Consider the following 15,424-nt stretch of genomic DNA (forward strand, 5'->3'; position numbering starts at 1 on the left):
TTGTCTTTTTTTTCCTTCACATGGATAAGGGGCAGGATAGAGAGAATGTTCCTGAGAAACAACCTTCTTTGAGTTTAAAATTGGTCTCACAATCTGAGACTCCAATGAAGGAGACAGAAGTGCTAGTATGAGGAGGCAAGGCATGTCACAGCAGTGACCAGTATTTGAAGAAGAATTTCCTCAGAACATTCGAGAAGTTTTTCCCCCAAACACACTGCAATCATTAATCCCACAGAGTAGCTCTTAACTTCAGGGAGCAGCATCAGGACTAGTCTCAGCAAGAATGGTGAAATGGCTTCCTTTGGGATACTGGGTTGTATCTAATGTGGTCATCTAGAAAGGAGGTTAGTTTGAAGGCCATTTTGACAAAGGGCTACTTTATTTAATGAACAGTTTTCTGAATGGACTAGTGTGTTAACATTTTTTTTCTCCATAACGGCATTTTAGGGACTATTCAGTTTTGTCTGTGCCTCAGTTTCAACTGATGCGGTTGGAGTCTGAAGGACAGGAAAAAGGAAACACTGGGTGGACATAAAAACATAATCTTGAATGAGCAGAATTCTTGTCAGTAGATTCTTTTTTTCTTTATTCTAGGTACAGCATCAAAATGTTGGGGCAGACAAAAATTGAATACATTCTTCCAGAATATATTCTTTTAAATATGTCTGTATATTCTTCACTGAGAAGAAATATTACACTCCTTGGTGTTTCTACTCTTTACCTATTAGTCTCAAACTAGCTACAGGAATCTGGAACAGAGACAAATCGTACATTCTTTTTTTTGTTGTTTTTTTTTTTTTAAAGATTTTATTTATTTATTTGACATAGAGAGATCACAAGTAGGCAGAGAGACAGGCAGAGAGAGAGAGAGAGAGAGGAGGAAGCAGGCTCCCCGCTGAGCAGAGAGCCCGATGTGGGACTCGATCCCAGGACCCTGAGATCATGACCTGAGCCGAAGGCAGCGGCTTAACCCACTGAGCCACCCAGGCACCCCAAATCGTACATTCTTTAAAATACTACAATAAAGATGATTGCCAGTCAAAAAAGATTTGTCATAGAAATAACGAAATTCAGTACATTGGCTCTTTTCAGAAAATTCATTCAGAATGGACCCTCTCCTTTGTGTCAAAGATGGGGTGCTCTTCCTTAGGGTCAAAAATTTGAGCCTTCCAGAAGAAACCCTGGATAGTTTCTACCTTGGTCTGCTGACATGGGGCTCTCTGGGAACTTCATAGACCTGAACCGCAATGGCAGGACAATGAGGCAGACCCTCTGGATGAGGTCAGAGAAGTCCTGTGTGGACCCTAGAGTCCACTTTTGGGTTTTCATGTCTACAAAGATCATGAATCCGCTTCAGAAAGAAGAACTTACCCCATCATGTTCCATACCTGATTCTTGATGAATATTTGAGAAATGACTTGGAGACAGGTTTCTGTCTATTGGATCACAGCCAGAGAAAGGGTTCATGGATATAGAAACCAAGAGATGGAAATTTTGCATCTTACGGACATAGGGATACTAAGATAGGAGACTGTTGTTTATATAGCTCAGCATAAGCTGACCATAAGGTCCAAATATGCATGGAAATTTTAAAAGCTAAAAGCTAAAAAGGAGTAGCTTTCCTTGTTGGTTTTATCCTTGAATTTCAAGCTTATAGAAAATGTAGCTGATACAATAATATTCATTAAAGCATAGACCAAAGCTTAAGAATGTAGGCTAGGTATTCATCAAAAGGGGCATATGCGTGCATAGAAGAATTTACTAAGAATGGGATAAATGGAAAATGTTTCTATACTGGATGGAAATGACAGGTAATGAGCAAAGGTTATCCGTCATTTCCCCCTATGGCTGCAAAATGTACTCTTGAAGAAGTACTCCGTGTGAACAAAAATAGTAATGAAGAAATAATTCCATTCCAGCTTTTCGATGCACAATATATGAATTCTAGTAAGAGTACATACTCCCGAGTCCAAAAGAGATTCAATGGTGATAACTTAATGTTTAATGTTATTTACCCCTAGACTGTTACAAATTCTGCATGGAGGCACATCACATAGATTGCTGAATAATTTAAGAGTCAATAATAAGAAAAAAGTATGTGACATGATGTGGGTTTGGGTGCTATAGTTGAGTGACAGATTTATGATATGGAATTTCTAAAGTGAATTCAGTTAAGGGAACCCAGTTAGCAGGACTGATTTTCTTTCATTCATTCAACACTGAGTTACAACTACATGCTCAACACTGCTTCAGACATGGCAGGAGATTTCAAAGCCTTTTTTTTTTTTTAAATTAATTAATTTATTTGAGAGAGCACAAGCAGGCAGAGGGAGAGGGAGAAGCAGGCTCCCCTCCAAGCAGAGGGCCCCACATGGGGCTGATCCCAGGACCTTGGGATCACAACCTGAGCCAAAGGCAGATGCTTAACCAACTGAGCTACCCAGGCGCACCCCAAGACTTTTAAGATTTTTATTTATGGTTGGGTGCAGGAGGGGGAGGGAGAGACCATCCTAAACAGACTTCATGCTGAGCTCCGAGCCCTAGGGGGTGGTGGGGGGAGGGCCCTGAATCTTACCACCCTGAGATAACCACTGGAGTGAAAACCAAGCCTCACCCCTAAACCAAGCTACCCAGACACCCCTCAAAAGGCTGTTTGAATGAGTATCTTAGAATCCAGTTACAAAAGCATGCCTCATCTGAAAACAAAAATAACACATGGAAATATATTGTCAAATGACATGAAAATAGCTATGATTTATGAAATACTTTTCTATGAGCTAGGCATGGTGCTCAGTGCTTTACATTCATCCCCTTGATGTTACCCGCCTTTGGAAGTAGGTGGTATTATCCCCATTTTACAGATGAGAACCTGAATTTCAAACTGCTGCAGTGGCAATGCTGAAGCTCACACTTGTCAATGGCAGAACCGGAATTTGAATTTAATTTGCACTGACTCCGAAACCTAAGTTCTTACAAAGAAATTAGATGGCAATTCAGAGAATAGGGAGGGCTTCTAGGAGGGGGGAATTGAGTTGACACTTAAAGGATAGGCTTCAGGGGTGCCTGGGCCGCTCAGGTGGTTAAGCGGCTGCCTTCAGCTCAGGTCACGATCACTGGATTCCTGGATGGAGCTCCCGCAAGGGGCTCCCTGCTTAGCGAGTCTGCTTCTCACTCTTCCTCTGCCTTTCCCCCTGGCTCATTCTGGCAAATAAATAAATAAATAAAATCTTTAAAAAAAAAAAAAAAAGGATAGGCTTCAGGTAGGCGACGAAGAGGAGTGGCCTACTTGGTCAAGCTTACAGTAAATGCATGGAGAGTAGAAAAGGGCTTCTGAAAATTACATTAGCCAAGCTGTCCAGTGGAACAGATTTTGTTGGAAAATGAACACTGGGTCAAAGATTGAACTGTAGGTAATCAGCCGCTGCGAAAATGCCAATTTCACGTTGTAGGCTTGTAGGAGGTGGACTACAGGCCTGACTTGCAGAACCGAGATCAGGGGCAGTGCCTACAGGAAGCGAAAGGGGGAACGGGTTGTGCCCCCTTTCATTCCCTGAGAGGCCACACTACTCGGCTATCGCTCAGTGGTGGAGACTGCGTCGCCACCGCAGCCTCCACCAAAATTATGATCCAGCCCAGGTGGCCGCGGTCGGCGGGCCTACTTCTCCGGCCTCCCGTTAGGTTGGCTGCCCATTCCCCCGGCCTCCTGGCAACTCGGGGAGGAGCCCTGGAACCCGTCTTTCATCTCCCTGATGCCGCGGGGGCGGGACTGGAAGGCGGGGTCGTCGATGCGGCTGTGAGCTCATCCCAGGACGGGGCGGGGCCACAAGCGACCGTATTGGGGGCGTTCTGCGCCTCCGGCGAAGCGTCCCCCTTACCTTGTTCCTCAAGCCCCGCTCCGCGGGTTCCGCTCCGCGGCAGGGCGGAGCCGGAGGCGGGCCCAGAGGTGGGGCCTGGGGCGGGCCCAGGGCGTCCAGGTGGTCACCGCGGAAGGGCCTGTTTCCCTAGCTTCCCCTGGGGTCGACGGCTGGCGGGGAGGTAAGGGGCTCAGGGAGGCAATTTGGTTCCCGCCCGGAACATAGTAGTCCGGTACTCCTGTGGGCCACCCCCTTTCCTTTCCGCCTTGAGCCGCGACTCGGAGGGTTGGGTTCCGCGGCGGGGGCGGGGCAGGGGGCGGGGCGGAAAGTGGGCTGCGGCCGGCGGGTGGGCTCCTCGCGGCGGCCGGCCCCGGGACTCCTCCAGACCGCTCGAAGACGTAAAAGGCCCGCCGGGGTCCTCGTTGTTTCACGTCCAGAACCTAGTTCCTCGCGTCTTCCGCGAGGCTGTCCGGGACCAGCGGGTGTGGAGAGTGCGGCCGGCCTGGTCCGGGGAGGGCCCGCCTTAGCGCCAGCCCTCATCACCGCCCCCGCGTTTTGCAGAGGAGTGAAACTCTGCTTGGCTTGCTTTCCAATCATACTTTGGCTCTTTCATTTTAAAAAGTCTCGAGCGCCCACAGCCGGGCACTGTCCCGAGAACTAACCCAGGCTGTAGTGTTTGGGAAGCAGGCCCGCTCGGCGGCCACAGTTTCGGGCGTCCCACCTCTGCACGGCCGGTCGGGCCCCGGCATCACGCGGAGATGAGGAGCAGGAGCAATTCCGGGGTCCGCTTGGATGGCTACGCGCGGCTGGTCCAGCAAACCATCCTGTGCTACCAGGTAAGGAAGGACCACCCGAGCAGCCCTCTCGTGGCACTCGTTCCCCTACCCAACCCCCTCCCGGTCCTGAGACTTCGCATTTAGGAGGTTTTCTTTTTTAAATCCGGTGCTTGCCGGCCAGTGACTACCCCCACCCCCATTCCACCCCATTCTCTTTCAGGGGACCGAAGGGCTGTGCGACCGCTCTTCACACAATTCTCTGACCTTTGTTGGGGTTCTAAGAGTCCCCCCCCCCCCCCCCGGGGTCCCGGGGGCAAAAAAGGGGTTTTTGGGTTGCCTTTTTTTTTGGGGGGGGGGGGGGTTGAGAGAGGAGGTGTGTATAGGATGGACAGAAGGACGGGGACGGTGAACTCAGGACTGCCAGGGCGGTAGACAGGAGTGAAGAACCTCCTGAGGTTTGCATCCTGCTCCTCCAGAGTGTGGGGCAACTGTTCTTGCCCCTCCCGTGAGTTACCTGTTAGAGACCCACGTGCGAGGGCCGTTAGGGATTACTCTAGTTGATACTTTACAGATGAGGAAACTACAGGCCAAAAAGGTTAGGACATGTAGCAGGGTCAGAACCAAATGCAGGTCTTCTGCCCCCAGGTTTAAGGAGGACCTGTGAGGCTGCCCATGTGGTCTGAGGTACAAATATGCCTGCTGTTCTATATTACTGGACTAAAGTTCTATGTGGGCCCATCATGTAAGACCACTGGACTATTTTTATTCCTAATGAAGACAGCGGCTCTGTCCCTTTCCCTCAATCAGCAGCAACTATTAATAGGACCTCCCTGTCCGAGAAAGAGTGGCATTCCATAGTTAGAGGCTCAGCCTACACGTTGAGAACCGTTGTCATTCCCAGGCCACTGACCATTTTCACTTCTTAGCCAATTTCTCAGTCTTATTTCCTCACTCATGAAATATTTATTGTGTACCTATTCTATGCAAGACGCTCTGTCAGGAGCTGGGCTTACAAAGAGGAATAAATGCTTGTAGTGCAGTGAGATTTATGCGTAGGGTATAGTTCCAGAGTCTTTTGTCTGAGCTCTTTGGGGCCAGGTGTGGTTTGCAAGGCAGAAATGTTTGGATTTTAGAAAGGTGTAATACACATATGTATTCTGTAATAACTGCAGTGGGCAGCATCCCTTAATCAAACTTTTTTTTTTTTTTTTTCCACATCTGAATGTGAATATTCACACCGAGTAGGAAAAGTAAAGACTTACAATAGCCTCACGTCACTTCAGGTCACCCTTTTGTCACCAAGCTTGCTGCAAACTTACGAAAACACTTTAGATTTTCAGAACTTATTGGCTTTTTAAAATTGCACATGAAGGACTGTGGTCCTTACTTGGGGAGTTTAACCCAGTTTGGGGAACAGGGATGGAGTCCTGGAAGAGATGACATTAAGTTGAGAATTAAATAATTAGGCGGGCAAATGGTGGTTAATTTTTGCCTTCCTGATTGGAGCATGTATTATAATCACATCTACAGACTGTTTTAATTGAAGTTGGAAGGTTTTTCCCTGCCTTACTGTGAGGGAAGTGTCTTTAAGGAGAGCTGATGAAGCTTGGTTTCTGTGTCACACCTGTGTTTGTATACCCAGCTCTACCTTGAATGACCTATTAGCATTTGCTCAACCTCTCAAGTCCATGGCCTCATCTGTAAAATGGGGACAATAACACCTACCTCCATGGAGGTATTGTGAAGAAAAAACTAGTACATTGCCTGGCATCCAGTAAGCAATCAGTAAATAGCGCTATTGGTGGTGTTATGACTTTAACATAGGCCACAGATACCTAGGCCACATGTCCTCACCTCACCACCGTGGGCCATGTTACTCCCTTTCCTGAAGGCCTTGATACAATTACTAATTGCTTTTCGGTCTATAAACGTAATTCTGTCTCTGCATCGATGCAGTGAGATCCTTAAGCACAGAGGCCTCATCACTTTTGTTCCTTTTGTGCTAAGCAGTGTTCCTGGCACATGAAAGGTGCCGTGAAGTCCTTGTTGATAAAATACTTCCAGCAGGCTCTGAGCCATCCTAATGACCCAGCCATTGATCCAGGCTTGCCTTCTCTCAGGAGCAAAAGCACAGTCTTATTAAAGCAAATTTGCAGTGTTGGACTTTCCTCTCCAACATTTTAATGATTAAAAAAGAAAAAAAAGGTGTTTCAGCCTTTAGTGGTATTTATTTTGGGGGTAGTCGGTGAGAAGCTCTGGTATTTGTCCTCTTTATGCTTGTGGCTAACCAGAGTCCTCCAGGTAGAAGTCGCTGGGAAATCCCATGAGTCTGCTTTTGCAGGCGCGAGCTCCTAGCCTCCGCCCCCGCCCCTGCTCATCCCGCCCCAACTGCTAGTCTTCGCAGTTGTAGATCATTAATCTATTTAGCATCTCATCTTTCTGAGGTCACCTAACTACTCTAAAAACAAATAAGCCACTTAATGTATATTTTACCATAAAAAAAAATGAACGAGCTGGACTAGCGGTTTCTAAAATTTATGCTCTATCTCCCCATTTCCCGTAGATACATGCAGATGTTTATGAGGCATTTTTCAGTGTCAGCTGGTGCAAGCTCTGAACTGTTTCTGATTTGCTTTTTATTTTTTAAAGATTATTTATTTGAGAGAGATGGGGAGCATGAGCATGAGTGGGGAGAAGGGTAGAGGGAGAGGGACAGACTCCCCACTGCTGAGCAGTGAGCCAGCGGAGGGCACGGGGCTCCATCCCAGGACCCTGAGATCATGACCTGAACGCAAGTCAGACGCTTAACTGACTGAGCCGCCCAGGTGCCCCTGATTTGCTTTTTAAATTGATTTCACTTGTTAGAAATCATTCAGTGTTAAATATGTCAAACTCCCAGTTATTCTTCAGTTTGAGGCAATAGGGTGTCAAACTAATTCCTTTTCCTGTATCTGTGCAAGGGAACAATTTTTTCATTAGTCATTTGTCAAATATATTTGCTACTAAATATTAATTAAATCTTAAAAGCAAAGAAGAAAAGAGCTATGTTTATGAAAGGGTCCTTTCGCAGGTATGGTTTTGTGTATACAGAGAATATAATTGTACATTCCAGGATTATCTTCAAGTAATTACTGAAAAAAAATTCCTAGATTTACTTTGGTCCAGATAATACTAATTATGTACATTTTTTGAATGTCAGTTCTGTTTGAAAGCTCATAACCAAAAGTGTTAGGTACAAAGTAGTTATAATATAGATCAGAAATGGTGATCAAGGCAGTAATTATAACTGCAGTTTATTTGGTATAAAAAGCAGATAATTAAGGGAGCAGAAAAGTTAGTAAATATTGCTTATTCAGTGCCAATGGAATTTAAAATGAAAAGAATGGAATAATTAAAAGATGGAGTAGGGAACAAATAGTATTAATAATAAAGACTAATTTGGGGCAAGTTTTAAAAAGATAAAATTAAGTACTGTGAAATAACACGGCAGAAGAATAGAATGGAAACCGGGTTAAAGCATTCTTAGGCCTTTATCACGTTAAGAAAGAGAGAGGTATTACATATTTAAATCAAGAATTTCTATGTAATGCTTGAATGTGAAGGGAATATATAACCTTAAAAAATTTTTTTGCAAGTATAACTTCTTTTTTTTTTTTTTTAACAGTATTATATTAGTTTCTGTGTATAATACAGTGCTCACATCACCTGGTGCTCACCATGACAGGTGCCCTCCCTAATCCCCATCAGCTACATCACCCTCCCCCTACCCAGGAATATATAATTTTTCAAACACTGGAGGAATAAAGAAAAATTGATCACGGCAAGAGAAGGAAGGAAAAGAGTGCTTAGGGAGAGAGGGAAGTTTAAAAAAAAAAACAAAGACAATACAAATAAGTACAATTATATTAGTGATCACAATAAATGTAAATGCTTAAATTAGCCAGGTAATAGAAATTATTTTTTTTAAGATTTTATTTATTTATTTGACAGATCACAAGTAGGCAGAGAGGCAGGGGAACAGGCTCCCCGCTGAGCAGAGAGCCTGATGCAATTCGGGGCTGGATCACAGAACCCTGGGATCATGACCTGAGCCGAAAGTACAGGCTTTAACCCACTGAGACACCCAGGTGCCCTGATAATAGAAATTATTAAAAAAAATTTAAAGATATATGTGGTTTTATTTGAGAGAGAGAAAGCTTGTACACAAGCCGGGCAGAGGGGGAGGAAGAAGCCAACTCTCCACTGAGCAGGGAGCCAGACCTGGGACTCCTTCCCAGGACCCTGGCATCATGGCCTGAGCAGAAGGCAGACGCTTAACCAATTGAGCCACCCAGGTGCCCCAAAATATATGTGGGTTCTAAGAAATAAAACAGTTAAGCAGTTGGTTCTTGGTTTCGGCTCAGGTCATGATCTCTGGGTCATGAGATTGAGCCCTGTGTTAAGACTCAACCTTTTTTTTTTTTTTTTTTTAAGGCGAGAGATACAACCTTAAACGGGATACTCAAAGGTTGAAAGTAGTTTTGGGGTTTGTTTGTTTGTTTTTAAGATTTAAATAGTTTATTTATTTAGAGGAAGAAAGTGAGCAAGAGGGGTTTAGGAAGAGGGAGGGAATCCCAGGCAGACTCCCCACTGAGTGTGGACACTGTGGTGAGGCTTGATCTCACCACCCTGAGATCATTACCTAAACCAAAATCAAGAGTCGGACGCTTAACTGACTGAGCCACCCATGTGCCCTCAAAGGTTGATTATAGTTTAGTTAGACAAGATATATAGGCAGATGTTAAAGAAGAAATTGGTGTGATAATATTAATGTCAAACAGTAGATCTTGAAATTTTAAAAAATTTCATTATTAGGGATAAAAAACATTATTATTAAGTGATAAAAGGATAATTCACCAAGAAAATAAAGCAATTTTAAATCAGCAGAGTATAACAGCTTCAGAATGATTGAAGCAAAACTTGACCCAACTGTAGAAGTTAACAAATCCATAATCATATTAAGAACTTTTATACTCCCCTAAGACACTAATAGATCAAGCAGAGAAATAATTAGGACATAGAAAATTGGAGCATCATGAGGAACAAACTCAATCAAGTATACATCTGTAGAACTCTGCACCCCACTAATAGAAAATATGTATTTGTTTCAAACTTGCAAAGGTTTTTAAAAATTCATGACAAATTAGGGTATGAGAAAGTCTCAGAAGTATTTGAAGAATCAACTTCACGAACACCCAGTTTTTGCCAAAATGCAAGAAAGTTAGCAATAACAAGCAGCTGCTTAATCTCCAAGTATGTTTGGAATCTTACTAAGCCCACTTCTAAATATATCTCTATGGATCATGGATAGATATGTCATGGGGTGTGTGTGTGTGTATCTCTAAGAAGAAATTATAATGGAAATTATGAAATACCTAGAACTGAGTGACAGCAGGAGCATTCCAAATACAAATGAGATACAGCTAATGTGGGATATGAAATTTATGTTTTGAAATAAATATCGGAAAAGAAAGACTTTAAAGTTAAGGAACTCATTGAGAATAGGATAACAGTACAGCCAAGAAAACAGAAGAAAGGAAATAATACAGGAACAAAAGTTAGTGTAAGATAACACAATAAGGGGGCACCTGGGTGGCTCCATGGGTTAAAGCCTCTGCCTTCAGCTCAGGTCATGATCCCAGACCCTGGGATCGAGCCCCGCATCGGGCTCTCTGCTTGGCAGGGAGCCTGCTTCCCTCACACCCCATCTCTGCCTGCCTCTCTGCCTACTTGTGATCTCTGTCAAATAAATAAATAAAATCTTAAAAAACACACACAATAAGGATTGAGCAAACCAAAAGCTGTTTTTTAGTTTTTTTTTTTTTTTAAGATTTTATTTATTTATTAGAGAGCAAGAGAGCATGAGCAGGGGAGGGGCAGAGGGAGAAGCAGACTCCCTGCTGAGCTGGGAGCGAGATGTGGGGCTTGATCCTGGGACTCTGGGGTCATGACCAGAGCCAAAGGCAGACACCCAACCAACTGAACCACCTTGGTGCCCCAAAATTTCTTTTTCAGAAAAGACTAATAAATACATAAACTCTGGCAGGACTGATGGGAGCCGGGAAGGAGGGACAAATAATATTAGGAGAAAATGGAAAAATGCTATAAATACTTTTTGACAGCATATGTGGATATGTTAAATGGACAGTTTTCTAGAAACATGTTAACAATGTTAACAAAAAATGAAATCCTAATTCAATCTGTAACTCTTAAAGAAATGTGTTGAGTCAGGAAAATATCCTAGTCCAGGGTGGGTTTACAAGACAAGGAATGAGGAACATCCAGAAGCTTATTTATTTATTCATCTTTGAAGGTGAAGGAATTTGGCTTTTATTCTAAGTGGGAAGGGAAGCCTTGAGAGGGTTTTGAGCAAATGAGTGACCTCTGAATAACGCTGGAAAAGAATCACTCCATCACCTGCATAGAATATGGTCTGTATGGGGTCACGAGGCAAAGCAGGGTGGCCAGCGAGGAAGCTTCTGCAGCTGGAGCATGATCGCTCAGACAAGGGTGGTTGCAGTAGAGCCCACTGGGAGGGGTGGAATCCGGGGGAAATTTTGCAGAGACCGAATTGCGTGGATTGCGTCTAAGGTGTGTGGAAAAAAGAGAAGTCCAGGATGAGTCCAGGGTTTTGGCTTGAGCAGCTGGTGGGATGGAATTGACGTTTGCTGAGACGGGGAAGGTTGTGGAAGAGGAAATTTGGGGAGAACGATAAGGAGTTTTTACCAACTTTGAGGTGCCCATGAGGCATCCAGGTAGAAACAGTAAGTGGGCAATTGAATATTTGAATCTTGAAGTAAGGGAGAGATCTGAGCTGGAGAGAAAAATCCGGGAGTTATATTGGTATGTATCTATGTGGTGTTTAAAAGGTCATGAGGCTGCATGAGATCACAGGAGTGAGTGTAGACAGAGTAAAAATGACGTTCAAAGAGGAGCTTTACACAAATGGAAAGATCCCAAAGTCCAGAGCAGCTGCTAAGGAAGACTGAGCAGATGCAGAGTGAGAACCACTGGGGCAAAGTCCTAGAGTGAGCGAGAGGGCTGAAGTGTAGCACGCACGCATGCAGTGGGCAACCTTAAAGAGGAGCACAGAGAACTCCTCCGTCAAAACAAGAAGGGAGGGCACCTGGGTGGCTCAGTGGGTTAAAGCCTCTGCCTTCGGCTCAGGTCATGATCCCAGGGTCCTGGGATCGAGGCCCGCATCGGGCTCTCTGCTCAGCTGGGAGCCTGCTTCCTCCTCTCTCTCTGCCTGCTTCTCTGCCTACTTGTGATCTCTGTCTGTTAAATAAATAAATAAAAATCTTTAAAAAAAAATAAAAACAAACAAAAAAAAACCAAGAAGGGAGGTGGGGTACATGGGCACCATATTCTCTTGATTATTTCCACTTTTTCAGTGAAACATAGGCACAGTCATCAGCTGAGAGTACAGATAGGAGTCATTGGAGGTTTGAAGAGTGAGAAGCTAGTATAAAATAGTCCTCCCTTCTGAAGGAAACCGGGAAGGAGGGGAGATTTTTAATATGATTATTGGACAGCACTGTGGGCCATTCATTTCCAGTGAGTTCCATCAGCATGGTTGTGTTTTTCTCCAGCCCCAGCGAGCTGCACCCCCAGAGTAGGCAGAGTCGGATTTAACCTGAGCTGGGGCTTTGCCCAGTGACTGCAGTGGGGTGAGAGGGAGACCAGGATTAACAGATAACCCGGATCTTCAGCTGTTTCAGATAAAAGATAAAGAGGGATAACTCTTAACTCCTTTAATATGGCCAAGATACCATAGGCAAACAAGATATAATGAGAAATAATATTTGTGGAGGAAATTCATGTATGAATATTGATGTGAAATACAAAGTAAAATACTAATAAATGAATCCAGCAAGGTATTAAAAAATGCATCATAATCGAGTGGAGTTTACCCAGGAATACAAGGAAATTTACTATAAGAAAATCTAATGCAATTTACCTCATTAATAAATTAAAGGAAAATATAGTGTGATCACCTCAATAGGTATAGAAAAGCATTTGATAAGATTCAGCATCTAGAATGATTTTTTTAAAAACACCTCTTAGCAAACTAGGCATTCTAGGAAGTTGTATTATCTTGATAAAGCATAATGTTTAAAAAAATCTACAAACGGGTACCTGGGTGGTACATTTGGTTAAGCGTCCAGCTCTTGGTTTCAGCTCTAGTCATGATCTCAGAGTTGGGAGATTGAGTCCCTTGTCGCTTCCGTGCTCAGCTCGGGGTCTACTTGGGACTCTCTCTCCCTCCCTTTGTCCCTACCTATCTCCCTCTCCCATATAAATCAATAAATCTTTTTTTTTTTTAATATCTACAAACATAACTAATGTATTGGCAAAAGATCAGAAACCATATCTTTAAAGTCAGGGACCTCCAGGGTCACCACTCTCACTCCTATTCTGCATTGTAATTATGACCCACATAACAGACCTTTAAAAAAAAAAAAAATGAGCGGGATAGAGATGATGTTTGCAGATATAAATACCATAGAGAACCTGAAAGTACTGAAACTAGGTTCTCAATTTTTGGAGGAAGTTTTGGGGTGATTAATAAATAACAAATACAGAGGCTTAATCCTAAGAGTCTTTGGAGAACCAGCTACTTCTAGTTGATTGGATTTAAGTTTCAATTTGACTTGAGAGCTTGTTTCTATTTGATTAGATAGCAGGTGACATCACTCTTTAGCTTCTGGGTTTGTAAATACTCTCTTTTCATTACTTCTCTTAATAGCAAAGAAAAGTGCCAGGATAACAAAAAAATATTTTCAGTCCAGGTGTCCCACTTTATTATTTCCCTTTAATCAAGTTGACTCCCTTTCTCATTTATAGTAACTTTATATATTATATTTCTATGATTGTATTCTACAATATAAACTAGCAGATCATAGAAGAGGAAATTAATAAACATGTGAAATGATGGCTTAACCTCACTATAGTAACCTGGGAAAGTAAAGCAGATCAAAACAGTAAATTCAGACTGACAACTGGGGAGCAGTTTCAAAGCAGAATTCTAAGTATTGACAAGGTTGTGGAAAAGGAGCAAATCTCATAAACTATCATGGGAAGAGGTATTAGGATAGGCTAACTGCTCTAAGTCCAAAATCTCATTGAATAAACACAAAAGTTTATTTCTGACTCCTATAACAGCCGGGTGTGTGTCCAGGTCAATAAGGGTGTCATCTAGAGATCTGGGCTACCAGTGGCTCTGCCATCTTCAACATGCAGCTCTGAAGGAAGGTCACCCTGGATGTAGACATCTAGCTGGGGGATTAGGAAAGAGTATAGAAAATTGTTTATGGGAGAGTTTTATGGCCAAGGCATGGAAATTGGGTACTTCACTTTCATTCACATTCTTTTGGCTAGAACTCAAACACATGGTCATCTAACTGCAAGGGAGGTTGGGAAATGTAATATAGCTGAAGGCCTAAGAAGAAAAGGAAATTCAGTTAGTGATTAGCTAATGGTCTATGCTATAGAATGTAAGTTATAGACTGTTAACTGGTACAGTCACCTTGGAAAACAATTGGGAGATATTGGTGAAATTGAAGCTGTGTGTACCATATGACCTAGGAGGTCCCTATGTAGTTCTCTATGCTAATGATGTGCTCTGGAGACATGTACATTACCCAAGGAGACAAGTACAAGGACATTTGTTGAACCATTGTTCATAAAAGAGAAAAATTCAAAACAATCTAAATGTTCATCACTTTGGAAATGAACAAACAGAGATTTAGCCACACGATGGAATACTATATAGCAGTTAAAATGAGTGACCTAGACTTACATGCATCAAATTGGATAGCACTCAGAGATTAAGTTGAGTGAAAAAAGCAAGTTATAGAAGACTAAGTACAGTCTGCTAAGTGTGTAGAACTTTAAAAACACCCCAGATAATATTCTTCCTTGCTTAGGGACATATACTTGTAAGAATTTCTAATACATGGACAGGAAAAATACACTCCAGCTTTTGAAGTAGTGTAGCAGTTCTCAGGAGTGTGGTCCCCAGATCCCTTAGGATCCCGAAGCCCTTTCAGGGCTAAGGGATGGTTGCCTGCTCTGTGCGTTGATTGGAGAAAGCAACCACTGAATGGATAACATTTTTCCCTTCCTGATACAATTCAGTGCCCCGCCTTTTGCCACCACCTACTTCAACTCTTTTGGTTGCCAGGACAACCTTTTCAGGACAGCTTTTAAAAATTTGAGTGCCAGATAGAAACATTAGAGTAATTGAATGAAAAAGTCCTTGAATCTTCTACTTACAGATGGAGGACTGTAATCATACAAGGGAGAGATTTAGAATTCAGGTTTGGCAGGGATCCAAAAGATCATCTGGTTGGATCACCTCGCTTCCTTTTACAGCTGAAGACTTCAGCCAAGAGAGTTAAGGGGACCTTTTTCAAGGCCATCCTTCTGGTGCGCTGACAGCCCTGTGATAAGCACGGTGTCTTGTTGGAAACAGGCCAGAGGAATGGAGAGAAATACTTAAGATACATCAGATTGCTGTGAAACACTAAATAAAGTTGTAGTCTCCTGATTTTTGTCTGTTCAGTGAAATTTTAAGTAGGCCCTTTCTTTAAATACTGTGATGCAGACGTGCTATTTATTTCACTCTGTTAGTAAAAGTCACAGAGTGAAGTAAAGATCACGTCTGCCTCACAGTAGGTGGGGAGAACACAATTTATGTTTATAACATACATGTGGAGTAGTGGTTCCTAATCAAACGAGTTACAGACCCAT

At 43.0% G+C, this 15,424-nt stretch overlaps 1 protein-coding gene across 3 annotated transcripts in view; it reads left to right on the forward strand.

The window, feature by feature from the left end:
- The first annotated feature begins 3,835 nt into the window (after positions 1–3,835).
- Positions 3,836–15,424, forward strand: part of PHKA2 (phosphorylase kinase regulatory subunit alpha 2) — a 76,099-nt gene continuing 64,510 nt past the window's right edge. The window contains exons 1-2 of one of the 3 annotated variants that reach the window (XM_059386050.1): positions 3,836–4,035; positions 4,477–4,690. In XM_059386050.1, coding sequence (XP_059242033.1) covers positions 4,613–4,690 — 78 coding nt within the window. In that variant the 5' untranslated portion in view covers positions 3,836–4,035; positions 4,477–4,612. Of the gene's footprint in view, positions 4,036–4,056; positions 4,691–15,424 lie in introns of those variants that run through there. The other 2 variants (XR_009401429.1, XM_059386051.1) reach the window with 2 other exon arrangements.

The sequence above is a fragment of the Mustela nigripes genome, chromosome X (genome assembly GCF_022355385.1).
Source record: "Mustela nigripes isolate SB6536 chromosome X, MUSNIG.SB6536, whole genome shotgun sequence".
Classification (NCBI taxonomy): domain Eukaryota; kingdom Metazoa; phylum Chordata; class Mammalia; order Carnivora; family Mustelidae; genus Mustela; species Mustela nigripes.